Source organism: Canis lupus, chromosome 30 (genome assembly GCF_003254725.2).
Source record: "Canis lupus dingo isolate Sandy chromosome 30, ASM325472v2, whole genome shotgun sequence".
Lineage (NCBI taxonomy): Eukaryota > Metazoa > Chordata > Mammalia > Carnivora > Canidae > Canis > Canis lupus.
Genome location: NC_064272.1, coordinates 20,993,989 through 21,021,840, shown reverse-complemented (window position 1 = coordinate 21,021,840; position 27,852 = coordinate 20,993,989). Strand labels below are relative to the sequence as shown.

Sequence of the window (27,852 nt, the reverse complement as noted above, 5' to 3'; positions counted from 1 at the left end):
CTTGCCCTTATAACTAACAAAATATTTCTTGATGTGACAAGTATGGGGACATTACTGATTCATTTTTGACAAGGTAAAATTTGAAAATGAAGGACCATGTTTATAACTTTTTAAATTAAATATACTACTTAATTGAATGGTTTACCTTAGTATAATCAGTACTGATGTTCACTTAGAATTCAATGCACAAAACCTTTATTTCTCCATCTTCTGTTGTGGGAGGGTAGACCAGTTCAATCTAGCAACACAACTCTTTAGGAAACCTTATTTTTTAACTATATGTAGTGTTCCCCAAAACATTGATCATATTTCATACTATCTGGTGAAGGTAAGTTTTCTAATGAGATGTTTTCTAGTACCTTCAAGTACAACAGGAAAAAGAAAAAGACAGCAAAGGGTGAAATTAGCACAGAATATTATGATACTGGAATTGGATCGTACCACTGTGATGATGCAAACATTAAGCAAAAATAGTACAGCTTCCCTTTTGTATATAGCAGTTATCAAAATTGTATTTACAGGATTTTTAGAAAAACAAGACAACTTTTAGGAATAAGTTTTTATAATATTTGACAGATGAATGACATCTGATATCATTCAAATGGACCATAAAACAGCTTCCTTCTTCCTTTTTTTTCCCCAACACAATACTTTTTTGAATATGTTTGGGTATCCTAGTTCAGCAACCTTGAGAGTTTTACTTTTATAAAGCAACTTTAGACAACTTACATAGCAGCCTTTTCCAGTTAATAGAACTTCTAATAAGGCAGGATTGCTTTCTCTTATAATCAACATTGGTTTGTTTTTTTTTTATTTTTAAAAATAAACATTACCAAAGTAAAGATGGGTCTCCATGTGTGTCAAATACCAGTTTGATATTCAAAATGTTAACCAACCTAGTGGTTCTTCAGGCTCTTCTTATTATCATCCTCCACCCATCTCCCCCTCCCCCCACCAAAAGACTGGGCCCAATAGCTGTCTTAGGGGCAAAAGATCTATCCTTGGAGGAATAGAAGGGCTAATCTTAATTAATTATTAATATTTTTGATCCTATTCTCTAAATGAAATCTTGGACTTTATTTATCGCAATAGATGAGTTTGTATTCACAAAATACTTGACCTCTTTTAAGCAATCTCCTTTAGTCTGCAAGGGACTTTTGTCTTAGATTGAAGTAGTGACAGAGTTAAAATTCAACACTCCCCATCTCCTTTAGTGCCAATTATTATTAAGGCCTATGAATAAAAGATAAGTAAAAATTCTTATGGTAGTCCTTTAGTTTTTTTTTCATAATGTCAATCATTTGATTGAAATTAATTTTAAGATACCAAGTGGATATTAAGCTAAATGTAGCTGTTACAGAAATTTAAACTAAAGGGATCTTTAACTGCCTAAAGGGATCTTTAATCCCCTACTACTATGTGATTACCGTACATAAATACAAAGTATATCTGTTTATTAAAGATAAAATTTTGACAGATTTGGCTATGAATAAATATCAAAACTGTATCAAAATACTTATTACAAAGGAAAGATCATGACTAGCCCATTTTTGCAGTGGATGCTATATAGGAATAGGAAATTATTGTTAGACTTAATTTTAAAAAATAATATTTTCTAATGTATCACTTGTCCTTTGACTGATAGTCACTTGAGAGTCAGCTAGGGTAGATGGGTAACCAGTTTCATGAAACTTGTCTTTGTCTCATTAAAGTACTTAATGAGGAACACTCATTTTTCCCTTCCCAGAAAGAGGTTTGTGAATTACATCAAGCAAAAATGGCTTTTCCCAAACCAGGTTTGGTGTAATTTTTCTTTTATACATTTTAGCTCTTTAGTGACAGAAATAATAATATCAGTCCTAATAAATAAATGCTATCAAATAGCTTAATGGAAAGCAAACACATACGTTTATATAAACATATCCTGTCCTGGTTTCCTAGAGTCAGGGAAGACGGGAGCTGGACAGTAGTTACAGCAGTAAAAACAGATTCCACTTGGGAACTACTGCCTACTACAGTATAGGATAGGAGACTCTAGTATAGAATTGGGGTCAGTTCCATGGACAATGGACAAGTAATGATTGATAGCTAAGGAGCAAGTTGGGGGTGGAGGTTGGGGTTGTAAGTGGATGGAAAATTACTAAGAGGAAACATCAGTGGTAGGGAGATTCTGGTTAAACTGACCTAACTGGATTCTTGCTGAAGGCAGGCGAGGATGACTGAGTATCATCTGGGGGATTGTGGGGGATGAAGAATTTGGTCAGATATTGAAAGTGATAGGGATCCTTGGGTGGCTCAATGGTTTAGCGCCTGCCTTCAGCCCAGGACATGATCCTGGAGTCCTGGGATTGAGTCCCGCATTGGGCTCCCTGATGGGAGTCTGCTTCTCCCTCTGCCTGTGTCTCTGCCTCTCTCTGTCTCTCTGTTTCTCTGTCTCTCTCTCTCTCTGTCTCTGTGTCTCTCATGAATAAATAAATAAAAAATCTTAAAAAAAAAAGAGAAAGTGATAAAAATCGATGGTGGGGATTCTGGCTAAACCAACTTAGCAATATTCTTGCTAACAACAGGCTCCATGCAGGGAGCTCGACGGGGGACTCGATCCTGGGACTCCAGGATCACGCCCTGGGTTGAAGGCGAACATTCAACCCGTGAGCCAGCTAAGTGTCCCCTTCTGCCCATTCATTGACGGGATTATTTGTTCTTTGGGTGTAGAGTTTGATAGATTATTTCTGGATTTTGGATATTTGCCCTTTACCTGATAAGACATTTGCAAATATCTTCTCTCATTCTGTCTGTTGTGTTTTGGTTCTATTGACTGTTTCCTGTGCTGTGCAACCACTTTTTGTCTTGATGAAGTCCCACTGGTCCATTTTTGCTTTTGTTTCCCTTGCCTTTGGAGATGTGTTTAGCAAGATTGCTGTGGCCGAGGTGACAGGTTGCTGCCTGTGTTCTCCTCCAAGATTTTGATGGATTCCTGTCTCAGAGTTAGGTCTTTCATCCATTTTGAGTGTATTTTTGTGTATGGTATAAGAAAATGGTCCCGTTTTATTCTTCTGCATGTGGCTGTCCAATTTTCCCAACACCATTTGTTGAAGAGACTTTTTTCCATTGGAAATTCTTTATTGCTTTGTTGAACATTACCTGACCGTAGAGTTGAGGGTCCATTTCTGGGTTCTCTATTGTGTTCCATTGATCTATGTATCTGTTTTTGTGCCAGTATCATGCTTACGATGACAGCTTTGTATTAGAGCTTGAAGTCCAGAATTGTGATGCCATCAGCTTTGGTTTTCTTTTTCAATATTCCTTTGGCTATTTGGAGTCTTTCCTGGTTCTGTACAAATTTTAGGAATATTTGTTCTAGCTCCGTGAAAAAGGTTGATGGCACTTTGGTAGGGATGGCACTCAATATGTAGATTGCTCTAGGTAGCATATTTTGAGAATATTCATTCTTCCAATCCATGAGCATGGAATGTTTTTCCATTTCTTTGTGTCTTCCTCAATTTTTTTCATGAGCATTCTATAGTTTTCTGAGCACAGGATCCTTTGCCGCTTTGGTTAGGTTTATTCCTAGGTGTCTTACAGGTTTTGGTGTGGATGTAAATGGGATAGACTCCTTAATTTCTCTTTCTTCTGTCTCATTGTTAGTGTATAAGAATGCGACTGATTTCTGTGCATGATTTTATATCCTGCCACTTTGCTGAATTCCTGTATCAGTTCTAGCAATTTGGGGGTGGAATCTTTTGGGTTTTCTTTTTTTTTTTTTTTTTAATTTTTTTTTAATTTTTTATTTATTTATGATAGTCACAGAGAGAGAGAGAGAGGCAGAGACATAGGCAGAGGGAGAAGCAGGCTCCATGCACTGGGAGCCTGATGTGGGATTCGATCCCGGGTCTCCAGGATCGCGCCCTGGGCCAAAGGCAGGCGCCAAACCGCTGCGCCACCCAGGGATCCCTCTTTTGGGTTTTCCACATAGAGTATCATGTCATCTGTGAAGAGTGAGAGTTTGACTTCTTTGCCAATTCCATTGCATTCCCATGACTTCTAAATGATGGAGTTCCCTAGAGTTTAGTCCTTAGGTCTCTTTTCCATGAATATTTTATAGTCCTATTGGGTCTCATCATTTCAGATAATTTCATTGTGTGGTTGTTGTTCAAATTGACCGTATTCAACTTGGGCTTCTCCCTTGAACACCAGACCACAAATTCAATTGTTTCACAACAGCTCTACATTCCCCAGATACTTCCTTCACTTCCTTCATGGGTGTGGTCAAGCATCAATTTATCAGAGACCTTCCCTGACCAATCTACCAAAAATAATGCTTTGCCCAAGCACTCCCTTTCCCCCAACCCTATTTCATTTTTCTCCATATTTATCACTTGGCATGTTTTATATGTATATGCAGGCATATATATTCATATGTAATTATGTATACATAATTTACATATGCATACTTATACATATGTATAAATGTAAATATATGCCTATATGTATATAAAACATGTATAACATGTGTAAACATATTTACAGTATGTAAACATGTATATATACTTAAACACATATATATCTATACATATGGTTTTGGGTCTTTTATTTTCCTCCTAGAGTATACTAGAATCTAAGTTCCATCGGGGTAGGCCCTTAGTGCCTAGAATATCCCTGGACTTTAACAGGCCCTGAATGATTACATAATGGCCCAGATAATGAGCTTAATTCTGAGACATAGCCTATCTGAGAATTTTTGCAACAACAAAACAAAGGCCTCACCACCTGCCATAGTAAGAAACTTTAGATTATTATCTGGATTCTAAATATTGAAAAGTTGACCTCCCTTGCCACAAATTGAGAACCTTCAACAAAGGGGAAAAACAGGTTATATAACAGATTTTGTGGAGAAAAAGGTACTAAACTCAAATTTTTAAATTTGCATTATTCATCTGGATATCTTGTACAGTTCCAGGATTTTTGATGTTTTAGAGGAAGTGAACAAAACTAATTTTTGTTTTTGCTTGTGTTATCAAATAGAAAATCTTGAGGTATTTGGAAAAATTTAATGAGGCAGAGTTTGAGCTATTTCCTCACATCAAACCATTTTTTTGTTAACATAAGATCCAACTTTTCTGATGCCCTAGCAACTCACAAGATTATTTTTCTAATTCGATATTAGTATCTGGAACCTGAAACCAACAGTGATTTTTTTCAAGTAAAGATACTCAAACTAAAGTGTGGTTTCAACAGATGGCAGTTGAAATAAATAAATTTCTGTATACAGAGGAATTACAGAATTTGAAGAATAGTATAGTTCTTATCCACCACTGCTCACACTGTGTTAATGATATATCAAATTATTTGCATTTATAAGAAATGTACCACATCTCTTGCATCTTTGTTCTCTTATTATGTATTGCTTCTTCTTACTGAACTGAACTTTCCTTTGGTTTTACCTTCTCCAAGATGCTTCTCCTGATGTCCTTTGTCTCAGTTTGAGTAATCTGTCTTTGTGTCTGAAAGACCTCTTGCATATTTTACATAAATTATCACATTTACTAATTTGCTAATCTCAGTCCCCTAAAATACAGTTCATTGAAACTAATAAAAGATACTGTCTTTTATTTCTGTGTTCTATTTGTATTGTATGATGCCTGTCATAAACAGGCATTCTATAAATATTTGCCAAAATGAATGAATGAATAACAAGACTTCTCTTCTACTAGCCTAGCAGTGGAAACTAACATTTCCCCCAGGTTCTAAGCCTTTAGCTGAAATAATAGAAAAGTGGGAAATTACTAGATGTTCTTGCTTAATTCAATTTTTTTCATAGTGCTCCTATATTCCTTTGTCTTAATGAATATACTCAGTGGACAATTGAGATCCTGAAAGCCTTTTTAAACTTTTGGAGAACATGTACTAAATAAAACCAAAATGCACTAAAATGTGTCTACTTTTTTCTATTTTGAGCACATTTTTATTTAAGAAGTCACTATCATTCATTTACCAGTTCAAATGCTTTATTTCTTTTTTTTTAAATGCTTTATTTCTTAAAGGTATTCTTTACCAAATTAAAATACTTTTAAATTCCAAGTTAGGTATTCTAGCCTTGGATTTAAAGCTCATCTTTCCTGAATATATTTTCTCTTAAATATGCAAAGGAATATATATTCATAGAGTGTGTTGAAGATTAGGAAAATCAAGGGTTCTTGTTCTGTCAGGTGCAGCATTTAGAGAGTTATTTTGATAAAATCCGGTAGCTCTGATACGGCTTGAAAATACTTGCTCCCTTGGAGTATAATTGCAAGGAAAAAATTGTGGCATAGGTAAAAATTCACCATAATTACTTGAATTGGTTTTATACATAATCATCTTAGGTTTTGATAGTGAGGTGGCTGTCTGGAGTGTCTTTGGGTCCAACATACATGAAAACACAGGATTGCCAGGGTTCACACAAGGAGGAAGTTGTTCAGGTTTCATTTCTGTGCCTGAATCTGAAGCTGAAGCACATTTCTTGTCCTGAAATATAAACACATCAAATCATTCTCCATTACAAAATTTTGGGGAAAAAAAACAAAGTTAGCACCAACCCTGTCTTATACCACTCACAAACATTAGCTCAAAATTAGTTACTTAAATATAAAACCTGAAAGCACAAAGCTCCTAGAAAAGAACACAGGGGAGATCTCTGTGATGTTGTTCTTAGCATTGATTTTTTGGATATGACACCAAGAGCATAAGCAACAAAAGCAAAAATAACAAGTGAGACTGCATCAAACTGAAATGCTTCTGCACAGCAAAAGAAATAATCAACACAATGAAGAGACAACCTGTGGAATGAGAGAGAATATTTGCAAAACATATTGATCAGGGGCTAATATCTAAAATATTCAAGGAATTCATACAATGTGCTAACAAAACAATCTGATTTAAAATGAGCAGAGAACCTGAAAGACATTTTTCCAAATAAGATATACGGATGGTCAACAGATTCATGAAAAGGTGTTCAACATCATTAATCATCAGAGAAATGCAAATTAAAAAACCAATGAGATATCACCTCACACCCGTGAGCATGGCTAGTGTCAAATAACAAGGGTTGGTGAGGATGTGAAGAAAAGGGAACCCAAAGAATGGCGATTGCCAGGGTAGGGGGGTTGGCCAAAGAGTACAAGCTTCCAGTTATAAGAAGAATAAGTTCAGGGGATCTAATGTACAGCATGATGAGTGGAGTTACCAATACTGTATTATATACTTGAAAGTTGCTAAGACAGTAGATTTTAAATGTTTTCACCACAAAAAAAACTTTAATTATGTGAGGTAATTATTGTGGTAATGATTTTACAATACATACCTACAAGAAATCAAGTAATACACCTTAAACTTATACACTGTTATATGTCAAGTATATCTCAGTAAAGCTAGAAGAAAACAAAACAAAAAAGCACGTCCACTTCACTTTTTTTGGAAATTCTGTTCTCTTGAGGGCAGTGGCTAGTTGTCATTAAGTGACATAATCTCTGTACAAAGCAAACTTATCAAAAGTATGTATAAGATAGCTTTTAAAAATCCTGTATTAGAATCATGAGAATTTATCAAAACATCTGGAAATCTTGGAGAAAATCTGTAATAAGGCATAGTTAGAAGAGGACATACTGCTGAATTCTAGAATGAGATGAGAACAAAATAAACATTTAGGGATTTTAGCCTTGTGGGCATACCATTAAGCAAATAATTACACAACTAATAATTACAATTGTGGTAAGTGCTATGGAGGGAAAAAATACAAGATATTTATGAAAACTTCTAGGGGGTACTAACCTAGTATGGGGGCTAAGAAAGGCCATTCTAGTGAGTGTCACTGAATCTAAGACAGAAAAGACAGAAGTGGGAATAAAGAAAAACTCAGCGAGGCCAAAGTCAAATAAGTTAGAGTGAAAATGGCTTGAGATGAGAATACAAGGGCAGGGGCCAGATCTTAAGGGTCTTGTTGACTCTGTTAAAAATCTGGATTTTCATGTTAAAAGCAATAGAAGGCTATTGAAGGATTTTAAGGAGATGCATGTCATTAAGGAACAAGTTTAGTATGATTACTTTGGCTGCTGTTAGCGCTTTGAATGGATATAGAAAGGAGCTACAGAAGGACAAGTGATGATGACAATGATCTATAGTAGGGTGGTGGTATAGAGAGGGAGAGAAATAAATCTGAAATATATTTTGGAAGTAGAATTCACAGGACCTGGTGATTGATTGTGGGTCGTGGTGAAGAGGGACAGATCAAGGATGACTACTAGGTTTCTGGACAAACACTTGGGTGGTGTTTACTACAATTTACTACAAATTTTAATATATAAATATTTAAAATACAAATAATTTACCTATTTGGGGATGTGAAGGAGCGAGATATTAAAAAGAATGTATGCAAAAGTGCCTGTAGCTTCCTAACATGTGCACATAATATGCTTTATCCTTCATAATGTCAAGTCTATTAAAAACATCAAGCTTTGTTAATGAAGATAAAAGAATTCAAATGGAACAGACTATATAAACTTATTCATTCATTCATTAATTCAGCAAATACTTATTGAGTACTTACTGTGTGCTACACATTGTTAGATATTGGAAATGTAATGATGAATAATACAAAATTCCTAAGCCTTACAATTTATTTTATGGAAAACAAACATATAAGGAACCAACTCAGTAAATGATGTTGGGAAACTAGCTAGCTATTTTTAAAAATATAGATCTTTGCCTTCAAATATTATCAAAATAAACTTCAAATGAATTACATACTGATTAAAAATCACATTATAGAAGAAACAAACTAGGAGAAAGGTATTTTTAACCCTCTGACAAAGGAGGACAATATAAAACCATATTCAATCAACTCTTCAGTCAACTATTAATGTTCTACTTGAAGAGTATCCTTAATAAACTTTATGAAAGTAGTTTTCTGTGGATAAGGGATTTAAAAATCTGAATTAAGGTTAGCGAAAAGAGCACTGGAGTTACGAGACCCAGGTTGTAGTCTTCTAAACTTGCCAGGAATGTGAAAATTTGGATAAGTCTGATGCTCTATGCTTCAGTTTCCTGTTTGTAAAATAAGGGAGCCTGGATTATTTCTTCTTTTGGATATCATCTAGAGACTCCATTTATTCCATAGAATTTATAAAGTTTGTAAATTTATAGTTTATAAAATGAAGTGGTATCATAGACTGTTATACTATGTTCTCATGCTTTGCCTTAATGACATACACAAGGCAAAGTAACTTTTCAGAAGAATTTATTTAAACAATTTTGAGAAATCTTTTGGATCTTCTTGAAAATCCAGTCCAAGAGCACTTGTTTTACTGCTGCATTTGCATAAGGGGAAAAAGTCTTTTTCTTATTGTAAATTACCCTATTGCAAACAGGTGTTAGAGATGAAATTGCTGGTCTTTTTTCCTCAAGTTCTCCAGGTTAACCATCCATTTCTTTAAAGATTGACATTTTAATTGACAAAGGTTTGAGGTACTTATTGTACTATTGTCTTAATATCTTGAGCTCAGAGCCTTGATCTTTGGCCTCAGAAAAACTTCATTGGTTACTTCTTGGGAATTAGATCATTATTTTATGAATATTTCTCTTGATAGAACTACTGACCTAGCCACCTTTAAAGCCCACTTCATTCTTTTGACTTTGCTAATCAGGAACCAAATCTTAGTAGTGCTTTACTAAGTGTTTTATCAATAACCCTGAGAAGTTATCTGGAACCAGAAGTCCATAGTAGTGTTCTCTTGTACAGTGCTTCTCTTACCTTTATGTACATATAAAATATACAGGAATCTGGTTAAAAAGTAGATTCTGCCCCTGGTCTGGTGTAGGGCCAATATTCTGCATTTCTAATAAATTCCCAGGTAATGCTCAAGCTGCTGATCCCTACATAAGGCTGTGAGTACTGGGCTACACACACTTGTTATGAAAGATGTGGCTAAGCCATGGTCAGGAGTTAAAGGCCTTTGGGAGATAGGCAAAGGAGTGTGGGGAAAGAGAGGGCCATAATCATACCTGCATGGTTTATACAAGAACATGTCAAGCAGACTAATTGGGAATCTTGTTGGTATTTGTGTATCTTCTGCTCTAAGAGTTGTAAAAAGCACCTATTAGGTGTCACCAGTTCTGTGTTCTGATACTGGCACTAATAGCTTTGTGAATTTGATGAAATTATTTCACAAGGATTCAAGTTCCTTGTCTATAAATATAAAATAAAGGAGATGGACTAGATTGTTTTGTTTCCTAATCTGAGGACTTGAATATCAGGACCTTCCAAATGTAACAATAGCAACTGTTAAAAAACAAAATTCAACCAAGTAAATTTGAAGATCTAATTGGCTTTTCATGACTCAGGCAGCATCCTATCCAGGAAGTGGAGGGTAGCTTGGAGGAGTGGTACAAAATGGAAGGTTTTCATAGGAAGGATAAATTCCTAGCAAAAGAAAAGATTGTTTCAGGAATTAGGGAAGCTGGCTGCAGTGAGCAAGCCTGTAGTAGGCATTCAGCTTGGGATTGCCATAAACGGTGAACCAGAGAGTGGTAGTTGGGCAGCCAGTCTCTGTGCAGGGGCCCAGGGGGTGGCAGAACCACCGCAAGACCCTTCCCCTCCCTCAGGAGGAGCAGTGCAGATGCGCACTGCAGAGTCTGCAGGGTTGGAGACTTGAAATGAGGTCGTGCGCCTGAGATAGAAACGTTGGGTTGCAGATTAGGTGAGCATGGAGTGCAGATGGAGGCCAGAGAGCCGGGAGGGATTGACAGCTTCTCCCTGAGGGCACACTGAGGAGTGGGGTGTGAGCTTTCAACAATGGGGCTGTAGGTTGGGAGGCCACCACTTTCATTTTTATCCTCTAAAGGGGCTCGAAAACCTTCAGGGAACAAAAGCCACATAGAGCAATCCAGAGCCACTTATTTAGCCTGGCTCCCTGGCAAGGGTGGTGGAATTCCACCAGGGGCAAAGTCACTTGAGAATGAGCGCAACAGGCCCCTCCTACAGAAGGTCAGCCAGAACCTTTGGCTAATTCCAAGCTCACTGCTCACAGAGAACTCTACCACTCCAATACAGAGGAAATAGTATATAGAATTTATGGCTTCTTCCTCATGATTCTTTAGTCTTTTCATTTTATTTTTTTCTCTTTCCTTTTCAACCTCTTTCTTATTTTATCAACTTTTTTTCAGTCACTTTTAATTTTCATTTTTACAGTTGCATTTGATCCTTTCATTGTATTTAATTTTGTATATATATGTTTTTCTTTCTTCACAATTTTGGGATATGGTTTCTTCCAACAGACCAAATACACCCAGAATCTATGTATTGCTCTGTTCTTTTCACTTGTCTGATCATATTCTCTTTTTTCCCTTTTTAAAAAAGTCTTTTTAAATTTTCATCTTTACAGTTACATTCTAATCTTTCAATGTATTTTATTTTTGTATATATATATATATTTTTTTTTTTCCTTTCTTTACAATTTTGAGATGTAGTTTCTTCTAACAAACAGATAAAATAAAATATACCTAGGATATAGGTCAACACCTTGACATATAATAGTGAAACTAGCAAATCTGAGAGACAAAGAGAAAATCCTGAGAGCAGCTCCGGACAAGAGGTCCATAACTTACAAAGGTAGAAACATTAGACTGGCAGCAGCCCTATCCACAAAGACCTGGCAGACCTGAAAGGACTGGCATGATATATTTAGATTGCTAAATGAAAAAAAGATGTAGCCAAGAATACTTATCCAGCAAGGCTGTCATTCAAAATAGAAGGAGAGATTAAAAAGCTTCCAGGACAAAGAGAAACTAAAAGAACTTGTGATCACTAAGCCAGCCTTGTAAGAAATATTAAAGGGGATCCTTTAAGTGAAGAGAGAGCTTAAGGTAACACAAACCAGAAGGAACAGAGACAATATACAGAAACAATGACTTTACACTAATACAATGACACTAAATTAATATTTTTCAATGGTTACTATGAATGTAAATGGGCTAAATGCCCCAATCAAAAGACACAGGGTATCATATTGCATAAAAAAGCAAGACCCATTGATATTCTGTATGTAAGAGACTCATTTTAGACCCTAAGACACCTCCAGATTGAAAATAAGGGGATGGAAAACCATTTATCATGCTAATGGACATCAAAAGAAAGCTGAGGTAGCAGTCTGTATATCAGACAAATTAGATTTTAAACCAAAGACTGTAATAAGAGATAAGGAAGGACACTATATCATCATTAAAGGGTCTATCCAGTAAAAATATCTAACATTTATAAATATCTATACCTCTAACATGGGAGCAGCCAATTATATAACAAAATTAAAGAAACACATTGATAATAATACAATAATAGTAGGGGATTTTAACATCTCACTCACTGCAATAGACATCATCTAATTGAAGATTAACAAGGAAACAAATGATTTGAATGACACACTGGACAAGATGGATTTCACAGACATATTCAAAGCATTCCATCCTAAAGCAATAGAATACACATTATACTCAAGTACATACAGAGTAGAATAGAATACATACTGGGTCATAAATCAGTTCTCAACTGGTACCAAAAGATTAGGATCATTCCCTGCATATTTTCAGACCACAGTGCTTTTTTTAATTTAAAGATTTTATTTATTTATTCATGAGAGACAAACACACACACACACACACACAGAGAGAGAGAGAGAGAGGCAGACACACAGACAGAGGGAGAAGCAGGCTCCACACGGGGAGCCCAATACAGGACTCGATCCTGGGGCTCCAGGATCAGGCTCTGGGCCAAAGGCAGGTGCTAAACTGCTGAGCCACCCAGGGATCCCTGACCACAGTGCTTTTAAACTTGAACTCAACCATGAGAGGAAATTTAAAAAGAACTCAAATACATGGATGTTAAAGAGCATCCTGCTAAAGAATGAATGGGTTAATGATACAATTAAAGAATTTTAAAAATTCATGGAAACAAATGAAAATGAAAACACACCTGTTTGAAACATTCGGGATGCAGCAAAGGTGGTCCTAAGAGGGAAGTATATAGCAATACAAGCCTTTCTCAAGAAACAAAAATGTCTTATTTTTTAAAAAGACTATTTATTTATTTATTTGAGAGATGCAGAGAGAGAGAGAGGCAGAGACACAGGCAGAGGAAGAAGCAGGCTCTATGCAGGGAGCCGGAGGTGGGACTCGATCCTGGGACTCCAGGATCACACTCTGGGCTGAAGGTGGCGCTAAACCGCTGAGCCACCTGGGCTGCCCAGAAAAGTCTTAAATATACAACCTAACCCTACACCTAAAAGAGCTGGAGAAAGAACAGAAGACAAAGCCTAAAGCCAGCAGGAGAAGAGAATTAATAAAGATTTGTGCAAAAATCAAAAATAAATAAATAAATAAATAAAAATTAAAAAAAAAACAAAGATTTGTGCACAAATCAATGAAATAGAAACCAAAAGAACAGTAGAACAGATCGATGAAACTAGGAGCTGGTTGAAAGAATGAATAAGATTGATAAACCCCTGGCCAGACTTAGGAAAAAGAAAAGAGAAAGGGGACAAAGAAATAAAATCTTGAAAGAAAGCGAGATTACAATCAATACCAAAGAGATACAAACAAAGAACCTATTATGAGCAACTATATGCCAACAATTAGGCAATCTGGAAGAAATGGATGCATTCTTAGAGACATATAAACTACCAACACTGAAATAGGAAGAGAAAACCTGAACAGACCCAAAATCAGCAAGGAAATTGAAGTAGTATTCAAAAATCTCCCAACAAACAAGAGTCCAGGGCCAGATAGCTTCCCAGGGGATTCTAACAAACATTTAAAGAATTAATATCTATTCTTCTGAAGTTGTCCCAAAAAATAGAAATGGAAGGAAAACTTCCAAACTTTTTCTATGAGTCGAACATTACCTTTATTCCAAAATCAGACAAAGACCTCACCAAAAAGGAGACAAGCCAATATCCTTGATGAATGTGGATGCCAAAATTCTCACCAAAATACTAGCCAATAGGATTCAACAGTACATGAAAAGGATAATTCACCACAACCAAGTGGGATTTATTCCTTGGCAGCAGAGTAGTTCAAAATCCACAAATCAATCAATGTGATATACTACATTAATAAAGGAAAGGACAAGAACTATATGGTCCTCTCAGTAGATACAGAAAAAGAATTTGACAAAGTACAGCATCCTCTCCTTATTTATTTATCTTTTAAAGATTTATTTATTTATTTGTTCAATGTAGACAGAGAGAGAGAGGCAGAGACACAGGCAGAGGGAGAAGCAGGCTCCATGCCGGGAGCCCGACGCGGAACTCGATCCCGGGACTCCAGGATCGCGCCCTGAGCCAAAGGCTGGTGCTAAACCGCTGAGCCACCCAGGGATCCCCCCCATCCTCTCTTTATTAAAACTCTTAACGGTGTAGGGGTAGAGGGAGCATACCTCACTATCATAAAAGTCATATAAAATCCCACATTGAGTTTCATTTTCAATGGGGATAAACTGAGAGCTTTTCTTCTAAGGCCAGAAATATGGCAGGACATCCAGTATCACCCCTATTCAACATGGTACTAGAAGTCCTACCCTCAGCAATCAGAGAACAAAAAGAACTAAAAGGCATCCAAATTGGCAAAGAAGTCAAACTCTTACTCTTCACATATGACATGATACTCTATGTGGAAAACCCAAAAGATTCCACCCCCAAATTGCTAGAACTGATACAGGAATTCAGCAAAGTGGCAGGATATAAAATCATGCACAGAAATCAGTTGCATTCTTATACACTAACAATGAGACAGAAGAAAGAGAAATTAAGGAGTCTATTCCATTTACATCTGCACCAAAACCTGTAAGACACCTAGGAATAAACCTAACCAAAGAGGCAAAGGATCCTGTGCTCAGAAAACTATAGAATGCTCATGAAAGAAATTGAGTAAGACACAAAGAAGTGGAAAAACATTCCATGCTCATGGACTGGAAGAATGAATATTATCAAAAATGCTACCTAGAGCAATCTACATATTGAGTGCAATCCCTACCAAAGTGCCATCAACCTTTTTCACGGAGCTAGAACAAATATTCCTAAAATTTGTACAGAACCAGGAAAGACCCCGAAAAGCCAAAGGAATACTGAAAAAGAAAACCAAAGCTGGTGGCATCACAATTCTGGACTTCAAGCTCTAATACAAAGCTGTCATTGTAAGCATGATACTGGCACAAAAACAGATACATAGTTTAGTGGAACACAGTAGAGAACCCAGAAATGGACCCTCAACTCTACGGTCAGCTAATGTTCAACAAAGCAGTAAGGAATATCCAATGGAAAAAAGTCTCTTCAACAAATGGTGTTGGGAAAATTGGACAGCCACATGCAGAAGAATAAAACGGGACCATTTTCTTATACCATACACAAAAATACACTCAAAATGGATGAAAGACCTAACTCTGAGACAGGAATCCATCAAAATCTTGGAGGAGAACACAGGCAGCAACCTGTCACCTCGGCCACAGCAATCTTGCTAAACACATCTCCAAAGGCAAGAGAAACAAAAGCAAAAATGGACCAGTGGGACTTCATCAAGACAAAAAGTGTTTGCACAGTACAGGAAACAGTCAACAGAACCAAAAGACAGAATGGGAGATATTTGCAAATGTCTTATCAGGTAAAGGGCTAGTATCCAAAATCCAGAAAGAATCTATCAAACTCTACACCCAAAGAACAAATAATCCCGTCAAGAAATGGGCAGAAGACATGAACAGACATTTCTCCCAAGAAGACATACAAATGGCCAACAACACATGAAAAAATGCTCAACATCACTCAACATTAGGGAAATACAAATCAAAACCACAATGAGATACCACCTCACACCAGTCAGAATGGCTAAAATGAACAAGTCAGGAAAGGACAGATGTTGGTGAGGATGCAGAGAAAGGGAATGCAAGCTGGTGCAGCCACTCTGGAAAACTCTATGGAGGCTCCTCAAGAAGGTAAAAATAGAGTGACTATGACTGACCCATCAAATGCACTACTAGCTATTTACCCCAAAGATACAAATGTAGTGATCTGAAGGGGCACTTGCACCCCAGTGTTCATAGCAGAATGTGCACAATAGCCTAACTGTGGAAAATGCTGAGATGTCCATGGACAGATGAATGGATAAAGATGTGGTGTGTGTGTGTGTATATATATATATATATGATTCAGCCATGAAAAGAATGAAATCTTGCCATTTGCAATGATGTGGACAGAACTAAAGGGTATTATGCTTAAGCGAAATAAGTCAGAGAAAGACAATTATCATTATGTTCTCACTTGTATGTGGAATTTATGAAACAAAAGGATATATAGGGGAATAGAGGTAAAAATAAGATGAAATCGGAGAGGGAGAAAAGCCTTGAAAGACTCTTAATCATAGGAAAAAAGAAGGTTGCTGGAGGGATGTGGCTATGGGTAGATGGGGTAATTGGATGATGGACATTAAGGTGGGCTTGTGATGTAATGGACACTGGATATTATATAAGACTGAGAAATCAGTGAACTCTACCTCTGAAGGTAATAGTACATTATATGTTAAATAACTGAATTTACTTAAAAAAGAAAAAATTGTTTTAGACAAGGTCACCTTCCCTTAGGGCAAAGGACAGAGGGTCTTGTTATGCAGATTACCCCCAATTTTTTTTTTTGGGGGGGGGAAGAGGGCAGGCCCAGGTGACAGATCATCTTATTGGTGCTTAATAGAAAATTTCTGATTGATTAGCTTAAAATTTCACTCCTGGAGAGGTTGATACTGCAATTAAGTGTTGGTTTGCTGTCCTGGGGGCAAGTGATTCCACCTTGGCCCCTGGTTTTCTTTTTATCAGAACTAAGTGATTTTGTTATTCATAAAGCATAAAGGAATATGTAGATTTATTCATGATAAGGTCTCTGATTTGTGATAAGAATCGCTTAAAAATACAACAAAAAATTTGGCAGCTTCTGGAATACTTAAGACCTAAATCCTTCCAGATCAAAGGTTACATTATTATATCTAAATTGCTTCTAGGTGGTTTGCAGGGTACTGTAACTGATCTTTTGAGGTGGTATTAAATAGATTGTTTATATGCATTAAAGTGCCTTTTATTTGAAAATTCTAGAATGGATACTTGTGATGCATGTGGCTGAGGCCCTTTATAAATTCTAAATCTTTAATACCAGTAACATATAATCTCAATGTCTCCCACTCTAGAATAAAGATTAGAATGTTTACAGAGCTGTTGTGTCAGATTTAAATAAGGATTTAAACCTTTTTTGGGTTTCACATTTGGGTCAGATTAGTCAGGTCCCTCTTTAGCATAACCTCGCTCATTCTGAATTCCTGGGTTATTTAATTTAATGTCTCAGCAAAGTTAAGTTTCTCAAGGTCAGGGACCTAATCTGTTTTGAAAGCTGATTTCTATTCCGTAAATATGAAGTAGTTAATCCACTTTCTTTTCCTTTGTTCAGATTTGAGTGTTGGAGGAGTAGCACTGGGCAGGAACTGTGACCTAGGTTCCAATACCTTACCATGATTTCACCTCTTTCATCTGTAAATTGGTTAAAACAAAACTTGATAAAGAAAAAAATCTACCGGGATCCCTGGGTGGTGCAGCGGTTTAGCGGGATCCCTGGGTGGTGCAGTGGTTTAGCACCTGCCTTTGGTCCAGGGCGTGATCCTGGAGACCTGGGATCAAATCCCACGTTGGGTTCCTGGTGCATGGAGCCTGCTTCTCCCTCTGCCTATGTCTCTGCCTCTCTCTCTCTCTCTCTCTGTGTGTGTGTGACTATCATAAATAAATAAAAATTTAAAAAAAAAATAAAAAGAAAAAAAAGAAAAAAAAACTACCCTAGTTCTTATTGTTCTGGAGATAAAATGAAAGAAAATTGTAAGTGATAAATTGCTATATAAATAGAATTAGTTTTTACCATTTCCTTTCAGGTACCTCAATGCATATGGATGATGTTCCAGGATTCAGTTCTGAAGTTTGCAGGTTAATAACACTACATTGGTATTGTTTACTAATACTTCATATTCATAATCTTGAAGGGAGGTGGCAAAGCTGGAAGTAGAACTCATCAGATCTTGCTACTACTTTTTTCGTTGCCTATTAATTTGTTTTAAACATCAAGAGCAGACATTGGATAATAATAGGAAGTCACCAGAATCGAATGGTATCTCTCAACAGATCAGCTTTTCTCAAAGTCTAGGTTTCTGGAGCAGAGGGAAAGCTTCTTGAGTGGAAGGTGGCTGCCCTATGACTTGTAGGAAAAAGTACCAACCCTAACTTACTTTATGGACACCCAGTCAGGTTGCCAGGGCAACCTCAGTCACAGAGGGACTCTCTTTCATCAATCACCTTCTACTACATTCTGGTTATCTTTGGCCCAAAATGGAATACAGTAAACCAAATCTAGCCAAAACAGAAGACGAATTAGCTGATAAACTCTGTTAGCATAATTTGTACCACACAATCTGGAAATGTGTCTACCAGAATCTTTCTGACTTCCAGGATAATTAAAAAATGTTTACAGACTTAGAAACAAAATACTCACTGCTTTTACTTTATGTCATAGGCCTCAGTGCAGTTTTCTTATTTGGGTTTTACTCTCTTCAAATCTGATATTCTTAAAATGTGGAGTTCAAATTAGATACAATTAAAAACCAAACAGCCTAATTCAAATAATTATAAAAGGATTATTTCAAATGCTTTGTCAGTTTACACACAGGATCAGCAAATATTATTTACTTAAGGATAAAAAAAAGTTAATTTTAAATGATTCCTTTGAAATTGATGTCTTAAAAAATTAAGACTATGAAAGTGCCTTGAAAAGAATAAAAATCTACAAAGACATGGTATTAGCTTTCTCACAAATGTAGTTCTCAGGCTCCCCTGGAATTAGAGAAAGCCAAGCCACTGTCACTTTTCAGACTTCTCTGTTATAAACACATACACATTTTAAAAAAAGATAAACAAGAACAAGCCATTTAGATATAATAAAAATGCTCTTTATGGAAGGTGTAATTGTAAAATTAAAAATCGTGGTTTTGTTTTGTTTTTGGTGGTGTGTCACAGGCGATGTTAACCATAGCAACACCAAAAGCAAACAAAAACACCCTCCGAAAGTCTAATTTTGAGGAACCTTTTTGTATCTTCTCAGCCCCATCATCTGCCTCGTTAATCTTGTTAATGCTTTTCTTATTTAATTCTTTTTTTTTTTTTTTTTGGCCACAACTGGGGAAAAGAACCTTAACTTTAACCTTAAACCTTAACTTTCTACGTTTCCACCAAGAGTGAATACAAGTGCACCATATTTTTTTTTTCTGCTCCTGTCCTTTTTGAACAAGGCACAGTGTAAGAAAATGTAAAGTTAACAAGGCACGTCCTCATTTAAAGCCATCACCATCACCGCTGTTTTCAACGAGGTACGAGTTGCACAGCATCCCCAATTGTATACTTTCAGGGGCAATTCTGGCTCAACGCGATGCACATTTACATCTGTGTAGCCCAGTGGTTGCCTAGGAATGTATTTTTGGGGGGGTGGGGCGAGTGGCGGTACAAGGTGCTCCAAATTTATAGTAAGGAATAAGAACTGTCAAAAACATTTAGCCCTCTACCCAAACCCACCCAGTCGTACTCGGTCATCCTCGGTATCTTCTTTATTTTTTCCGTAAACGCAGTCTTTCCCGGCAGCGGTTGGCAAGACCAGCGAACGCGCAGGGTTTTTACTACACCCAATTAAAGCAGCAAAGAGAATGTCAACGGTCCGCCGGATCAATAGGTATCGACTAATCCGCCTAATCCAGAGAGCAGCCTCCGAGGTGAAACCGCGAATCCTTTGGAGAGGTAGTAGCAGCCCGTCTCCATAGCAACCGGCCGCGGAGCAACTCAGGGGCCGGGGCCCGGATGTTGTGGGGATCGCTGTCGCCCCGCCCAGCTTCCGGCAGCCGAGCCGCGGCGGGCTGCGCTCGTCTTTGGGAGTAGTAGTTCTTGCCTCCTCCGGCGCGGGACCTGAGGAGCTGGCGGGACTACGAGTTCCGGCATGCGCTGCGGCGCCCCGCCGGCCGCCGCCTCCCGGCTGCGGACGCCTGCGAGCAGGTTGTTGTTTTTAAGAGAGGCGTCACTGTGCTCGGAGCTGTGACCGCCGCCGCCGCGACAGTCAACACAGTCGGTCGGGGGTGGCGCTGCCGGTTCAGGTACGGCCCTAGGCGGGTTGGAAGCCCGCGAGAGGAGTCGCGGCCGCCTGTCGGGGACCGTCCGGCATCCGCAGCTGAGTGGTCTGGCGGAGGCAGGGGCGGGGTCTTCTGTGAGGCTCCGCTTGCTGCTGCTGGGGCTGCTCCGGGGGCGGAGGAGGCGCCGACTCCTGGCGGGAGCGCGCGCGGGGGAGGTGTCTGAGCGCGAGTCCGCAGCCCCCCGGGCTTGCGCCGACCCCTGTGGTGTCGGGTCGGGAGGTCTTGCAGCCTCTGATCCCTGCTCGCTTACCCGAGCGATGTGCCAGGGGAGTGGGGGAGCTGATGGCCCGGGGGACCCTCCTTCCTTCCCTGGGCTGACCTGGGCTCTTCTTGGTCTTGGTGGGTTAGAATCCATATGGTAAGATGTTATGTGCGTCACCCGGCCGGGTTTCTCAGCCGGCCCATCTTTTTTGGTGACGTTTGAGCCCCGTGATGCCAGGAATAGAAAGATTAAATATTAAATAATGCAGCTGAGATTTCTACTTAGACGCCAGGCTGACGGGTCAGATCTTCCTTATCCTTTCCCCCTCAGCCGGCCCATCTTAGCGTGGTCTTCCTAATAGGTGACTCCTCTGGAGCAGCTTTCCACGCAGTTCCTTGTATGCGCTACCTACTTAACCTTTGTTTAACGAATCCAGCTCTGCCATCGGGAGCGGAAATTTTAACGAACTCCGTCAATTACGGTACTTTGTTGAGTGGGTGAAATTTGCCCTGCTTTACATTTGCTTTATTTAAAAACGAAGTGGAGCTTTCTTGTATCTGGAATAGGGAGTCTTGCGAATTTTAGATTTGCCTCCACGAGTAACGTTACATCCATTGGATGGTACTTGGAATGTCTTAGCGCTTCATATTTTTGGTTTAGGGCTTGAATCTTACTAGGTCCCACGTTTCTCAGAAGGATATAATTTATCACACCTTGGACGCTAGTATGAGTGGTTTAGTTTACTATTCTTTCCCGAGTTCCTATCATAAAGGTGAAGGGACAGAGAAAATGAGGGTACTTTTTTAATGCATAATTTTTAACCCTTTATGCTAAAGACAGAATTCTAATTAAAGAAGCTATTAAATCATTCTCAAATGATTACCGTAATATTCAAGGGTGTGGGAAATACCAGTTTTTAAATGAAAAGATGTTAGAAAATAGTATAATTCTAATTTTGTAAACGCAACTGTAGAACCAGAAGTGATCATGTCTACTAGAAATAAGCTCAAAGTTATAAAAGTGATCAGATGGTGAAACTACAAATGACCTTTTTTTTTTTTTTTTTAATACATTCTGGTGTCTTTCAAACTTTCTGAAGGAAAGAACTTAGTTTTTAAAAGGATAGAAGTGCAGCAAATTCCATGGACTCTAAACCTTGCTTTAAAAAAGCGAATAAGGAACAACAAGAAAACCTACATAGAGCCCCTGTTATTCCATCCACAGAATATATGAATAACAATTGAAATGTAAATTATTTGGAAGGGGCAAGAAATGCATTAATTGGAATTAAAAGGAAAAAACCCTCCAAATATGACAATAATTCTTAGCATTTGTACCTCTCATTTTAATCTGTTTTCATTTTGTACATAAGATCAATGACAAAATTGCTTCGTGTTTAGTTGAGGCAGTGTAATCTTGATTATTCCTGTAAATCTATCAACTGAGAAAAGATGGGCATATTAATCTGAAAAGATCTGGAAATAGGAGAATTTTAAATTTATTATTTGTAAGCATTTGCTCGTGGAAATAAAGAGGTTAAGCGATGATGAAATGAGGGCTTTTAAAACTTGTTTTCGTTGAATCACTTTGAGTACCTGATTTTATATGGTACTGATATTTTGGATTGTGCTTACTTTTATTTTCTATTATGGATATGTTGGATATGGGTGGGTAAGAAGCATATTATTTAGCCCCACATTTTGTTTTCTGTTGTAAAGAAAGGGTCCCATTGGTCTTCTGTAGGAATATTCTGTGTATTTTTGCAGTTATCAGTCCTCAAAAATTGAGGTTTAACTTCAACTCCAAGTATTCATGAGGTCTTAATAAAATATCCATTGTAAAGCTTTTTTTGTTTTTCAAGTTATATTTTATTTTCTTATTCTTTGAAGCTTTGCTTCCTCCCCAGATTTCAATTCCTTTTCACTGTTTTGTACTTTGAATTTGTATATTTGTGTATTGTGTTGGCTCAATATCCTTATTAGATATTTGGGTCCACTTTCAGAGCATAAGAAACATTGATGAACGTGTTTGATTTACTAATTGGTTCCACAGTATTATAGTTTAGATTGTGTAGTTATATTCTTATCTAAGTTAAATAAAGATTTAAACAAGCTAGGTGAGTATGAACTGCTAAGATCTCAGAGCAGTAGTTTCTTACATGTAAAGAACATAGACACAGCAGCAAGGCCTGTTAAGCCCAGGATATTTTAAAACAGAAAATGCAGACTCATCTAACAATGCAGAACTACTAGAGGCTGGATTGTTTGCATGCTTATGTGTGGTTAGGTGAGGAAGTTGCCATAATGTATGTGATAACTTATATTTTCAAGAATTTCCTTGCTGGCAGTTTTATAGTTTTGACTAGATTAAAACAAATTAGTGGTATGAGTGTGTTTCAGAGGTCATGTCCAATATATTGCACCAGATAAACTTGAAAAAAGTTCCTCAGTTTGAGTTCTAAGGTGTAATTTAGCCCTATAATGTGGGAAGGATTATAAGTAACTGATAAGTTTAGGGATTTTCTTTTTTTAAAGGACATATGATGTGTGGAAACTTGATTAAGGGCCAGTAGGGTTTTCTGAAGGAAGTATTAAAAAATTAGTAAAGTGAGTCAAAGATTTTCTTCCTTCATTACAGGAAGTAAGAAGTCTAATTTTTCTTTAGTATTTGTCCATAAATCATTATCCTAAAGCCTTCTGGTTCATGTTGCCATCATGATGAAATTACTGTAAAAAGAGCATTGGATTGGGAGTCAGGATGTTTAATGATGTTGAGCACATAATTTATGACTATCTTATTTCCATGTGTACGTTGTACATAATAGCCAGTTGCTTTATTTCATGGAGTATTTGTGAAGATCAAATCAGGTGTGAGAATGATATCACTTTATAAGTGGCAGAGTGATCTGCCCATGGAAAGTATTATTGGCCTACATAAGTAACATTTACATAAAGTACATTGTACATTTGAAGTGTGATTAGAATGTGATACGTATTTCTTGATTGCGAAGTTTGATGGATAACAGTTAAATGGGAATCTTAATTTGACGTTTTTGGTAGAGCTTTTTTGGCTTTTTCTAGGTTGAAGGAAACCTGGCCCCTCTCCTGACTGTGACTTTGCACTCTGCTGCATTAAAGGTCCTGAAACTGCAGTGTGCTTTTATGGTTGGGCTTTTGATTTTGGTTTTGATTTTTTTTTTTTTTAATCGCACATCTAAAGTCTAAGAAGATCATCAGTTTAAGTTCTAACAGTAGGAAGTGGATGTTTTTTAATGTTCTAAATGTGTTTAATATTCTAAAATGTCACTTTAAGTTGATTTCATAACAGTGAGCCTACACTGAATATCAAATCCTAGGTCCTCTGAGAGATACTTTGCATGTGTAAGCATTGGTCTTTCAGAAATAGTTCAGAGCTTAGACACCTTCTGGGGGAGTCAACCCTGCCTATTATAGCATCTATTGTTGAGATTAACTTTAAGGTGGACATACAGAACATTCAAGTAGGAAAGTCTTTTAGAAACTTTTCTGAGGACTTTATGAGAGTAAATATAAGTGAAAGTGAAAGGCAAAGAAATATGTATCATGCATCAGTTGGTAACAGCTGTCATATGGTTAGTTGTTGATAACTCACTATCTTTACTAACTTTCTAATATTAATACTAAAAAGTAACAATGGATGTATATTTCATTGTTCTGTATTTATAAATGGAAAACAATAGAAGTGCAAAATCCCTTTGGTTTTCATAAAATTAGGATGAATTAAAGGGTATAGATACATGATGGATATGTATTTTATAATAAGCAAAAATTAGTTACTTTTTAAAAATTTGAGAATAGAGGAAAACAAGCAAAAACCCAATAGTTTACTTATTTATTCATGAAAGGAAAAAAGGGGCCACCAGAGCCTCATGGTGCCCAAATGAGTATGGAACTTGGTCAAGTTTTATGTATATGTTGGCTCTTTCAGGTTCTTCCAGATTTAAGATAAAACAATCTCAGAAAACCAGGATTTTTTCTCAGAATGAAACACCTGGTGAAAACATTGTTTACATATTAACAGGCATCTTAATTTCCCTATGGTGTTTGAATTCATATTGTTGACTCGGGTCATTTCAGACTTTTTATTAAAGGTGTGGCTGGCTTCCTTTAGAGGGAAACAAAAAAAGAGTACTTTTATATTCAAATATGGCAGTAGTTGCTTTTGTTTCCCAATTTGAGGGATGTTACATCATAGAAGGAAACTTGTGAAGAAATTGTGTATTGACTCACTTCTTTATTTATTTTCTAGATCAAAAAGTTAATTTGCTGCATGTCACTATGTTGATGCCTTTTTCTGGGCATGGGTAAAGTGAAATTACTACTCTGTTCTAGATTTTTTTTTCCAGATACCTATCTTTAGTGATAGATTTCAGTGTTTTTAAATGAAATTCCACTCCATTAGAACTAGGAGAGGGTAACTTACTATAGATAGGTTATGGTTATCTTTGTATCCACTCACATGATGAATATAGTAACAAGAGGCAGGGCAGCCATAGGACCCACATCTGATTGCCATAATTACTGCACTGTGGCCTCATCAAAGCTCTGTTTCATCAAAGTGTCAGTTTTCTACAGTTGACTTCTCATTCCTCAGATGGGAAACATTTTTCTAGGACTCCTTTAAGCCCTTTAACTTGTCATCTTCAGAAGATGATTGGATTTGTACTTGTCATATACTGTACTTTAAATTGGGTTTGTCTTTTTATTTTAGAAAAAAAATTTTTTTCTGCTGACTATAAAGTTAGTAACTGGTCACTGAAAATTTAGCAGATACATATAGTTTTGGTTTTATATTTTTTAAATATAATTTTTTTAAATATTCAAATTCAATTTGCCAACATACTGTAATTTTAGTTTTTTATATTTGAAAGATACTCTAACATTTTAATATTGCATATAGATTAATGTAAATAGCATTTTAATATACATATTTGTCTTGCTTTTTAAAATGTATTGATATTTCTCCATGACAGGACATGTTGATCTACTCTATCTTTTTAATGGCTGCATTAATTATAGATATTACAAATTTTAATTTTAATAAATTCACTCTTGGTATACCTTTTGCTTTCTAATTTTATGTTGTAAAAACTGTTCCATCAACCATTCTTACATGTAGGTGTATATATTTTTATACTCGGGTGAGTATTTCTATCAGATAATTCCTAGAAATGAAATGAATAGGAAATGAAAGAGAATTAGTGGGTCACAGTGTATCTGCCTATAAAATTTTGTTGTTAAAAATCACTGAAGGAAGCGAAGCCTGGCTGGCTCAATCAGAAGAACATGTGGCTCTTGAGCTAGGGGTCGGGAGTTTGTGCCTCACATGGGATGTAGAGATTACTTAAAAGTTAAAAGAAATCACTTAAAGGATGATGGTATACATTTCCACTGTTTACAATGTCTGTTTTCCCCTAACTTATTAACCTGTTGAGTCTTTGTTAATTGGTTAGGTGTTAAAATAATTTTGCTTCTCCTTTGTTATCTTTGGTATTAAGTTTGAGTATTTTTTTCACTATTGTAAATTTATTTTTATGTTTTCCATAAATTGTTTCAGCATGTTCGTTGCTAAATTTTCCACTCAGTGTTATAGCCTTGTTCTTACTGGCTTATTGGTGCACTTGAAGTGTTTTGAAAACTCTGTCATACATATCACAGATATCTTTCCAGTATATCATTCATATTTATATATAGTGACTTTTGGCAAATAAGTTTATGCTTTTTAAGATCTTTTCCTTTCCAATTTCTGAGTTTGGTGTAAAGCTTAGAAAAATATTTTATTTACCTCAGGATTATAAAGCTATTTTCCATTTTCTTTGAGTCTTTGTGGTTTCATTTTGTATATTTAAATCTTTAGCCCTATTTTACCAAGTGATCTTAAAATTTTATGAAGTCTTATATTAATGCTGATCTTTCACAAGGCAAACAGAAAATGATGTATTGAAAGTCTTTTGTAACATCACATTTATGAAATTTAATGGAGACTGCGATTCCTGAATGATGCAACTTGGCAAAAAACTGATTTTTTTCCTTTGAGAGGCAAGATAGGAGAACAATGAAATTCGCTTTCTTTTTTAATTCAAAAGTATTTTATGTGAAAGTGGCTGTTTTATTTATGCATCTCTTTCATCCTCTACCTTTTACACCAATGGTGGGAAGCTTTTATGTTGTGTTTTAAGCATCCAAAATGGCAGCCAGAACTTAGTTCCATATTCAGAATTACCTGTCAGATCTTTTGTCCTTGATGTTTTTGGAAGGCCATTTAGCTTTGCTTTTGCTTGGTGAAAATATGTTGCAAGATTTATCTACTGTAAAGATTAAAAAGTCCTACAGAAACTTAGTCTTTTTCAAATAAAGGGTTTACTTGATCTTTCTAGCCAGTAAGCTTGAAATCAACCTCTCTAGGGTAGTATTTATGTTTCCCACAGCACAAAAAGGCCTACTGGGTACTAGGGACTCCTAAACTAGGTTTATTTATTGCTAGCATCTGGGGACAGAAATAGGGTCAGCATTGTAAGTGGTTAAAAAAAAAAAAAAAAAAGTATAAACTGAGCCATCACTTAAGATTAGACTACTTTGAAAAAAGAAAAATAAAATGGAAGGTTTTTCCCTCCCACAGTGAACAGCTTGAAGACTCCTTAATTCCTGAAAGAGATACATTTCTCTCACCATCTAACTACAGGAGTATTTATGCCAATATTGTTTTAGGTGGGGAGATGGAGAGGGAAAGAGAATTTTAAGCAGGTTCTGTGGCCGGCATGGAGCCCAAGGCGGGGTTCAATCTCACAACCCTGAACTGAAATCGAGTTGGGTACTTAACTGACCTGAGCCACCCAGGTGCCCCTAGTCAAAATAACTTTTGAAATGTGAATTTGCCAGATTACCATAAAGCATAATGTCAGAACCATCTAACTTAAAGTCTTTGATGACTTTTTTTCTTGCATCACTATTTTTTGTTTTCTACGATTTTATTTATTCATGAGAGACACAGAGAGAGAGGCAGAGACCTAGGCAAAGGGAGAAGCAGGCTCCATGCAGGGAGATGCAGGACTTGATCCCGGAACTCCAGGATCATGCCCTGAGCCAAAGGTAGACACTTAACCGCTGAGCCACTCAGGTGTCCTGTATCACTGTTTTTCATTGATGATAAAAACCCATTAGCAACTTAAACGTCCATTAATAGGATAATAAGTTATGATAGATACATAATACATTATGTAGTCATTAAAGTCATTTTAGGGGACACCTGGGTGGCTCAGTAGTTGAGAGTGTCTGCCTTTGGCTCAGGTCATGATTCTGGAGTCCTGGGATCAAGTCCTGCATTGGGCTCTCCATGGGGAGCCTGCT

General features: G+C 36.9%; 3 protein-coding genes across 5 annotated transcripts in view; 2 read left to right on the top strand and 1 right to left on the bottom strand.

The window, feature by feature from the left end:
* DNAAF4 (dynein axonemal assembly factor 4) overlaps positions 1 to 27,852 on the top strand; it is a 95,342-nt gene that overhangs the window by 55,744 nt on the left and 11,746 nt on the right. For 2 of the 3 annotated variants that reach the window (XM_025472722.3, XM_035709096.2), the window contains exon 10: positions 17,974 to 18,290. The exons of the other annotated variant lie outside the window; for it this stretch is intronic. The gene's annotated coding sequence lies outside the window, so the exon portion shown is untranslated. Of the gene's footprint in view, positions 1 to 17,973; positions 18,291 to 27,852 lie in introns of those variants that run through there. 3 annotated transcript variants of the gene reach the window in all.
* Positions 5,988 to 20,620, bottom strand: PIERCE2 (piercer of microtubule wall 2). The gene is made up of 3 exons (XM_035708561.1): positions 20,234 to 20,620; positions 19,671 to 20,141; positions 5,988 to 6,504 (listed from the first exon to the last, which is right to left on the bottom strand). The coding sequence occupies exons 1-3, from the start codon at positions 20,618 to 20,620 to the stop codon at positions 6,157 to 6,159; spliced, it is 1,206 nt and encodes a 401-aa protein (XP_035564454.1). The 3' UTR covers positions 5,988 to 6,156.
* CCPG1 (cell cycle progression 1) overlaps positions 20,157 to 27,852 on the top strand; it is a 39,502-nt gene continuing 31,806 nt past the window's right edge. Inside the window, exon 1 of the mRNA XM_025472719.3 lies at positions 20,157 to 20,229. The gene's annotated coding sequence lies outside the window, so the exon portion shown is untranslated. The remainder of the gene's footprint in view (positions 20,230 to 27,852) is intronic.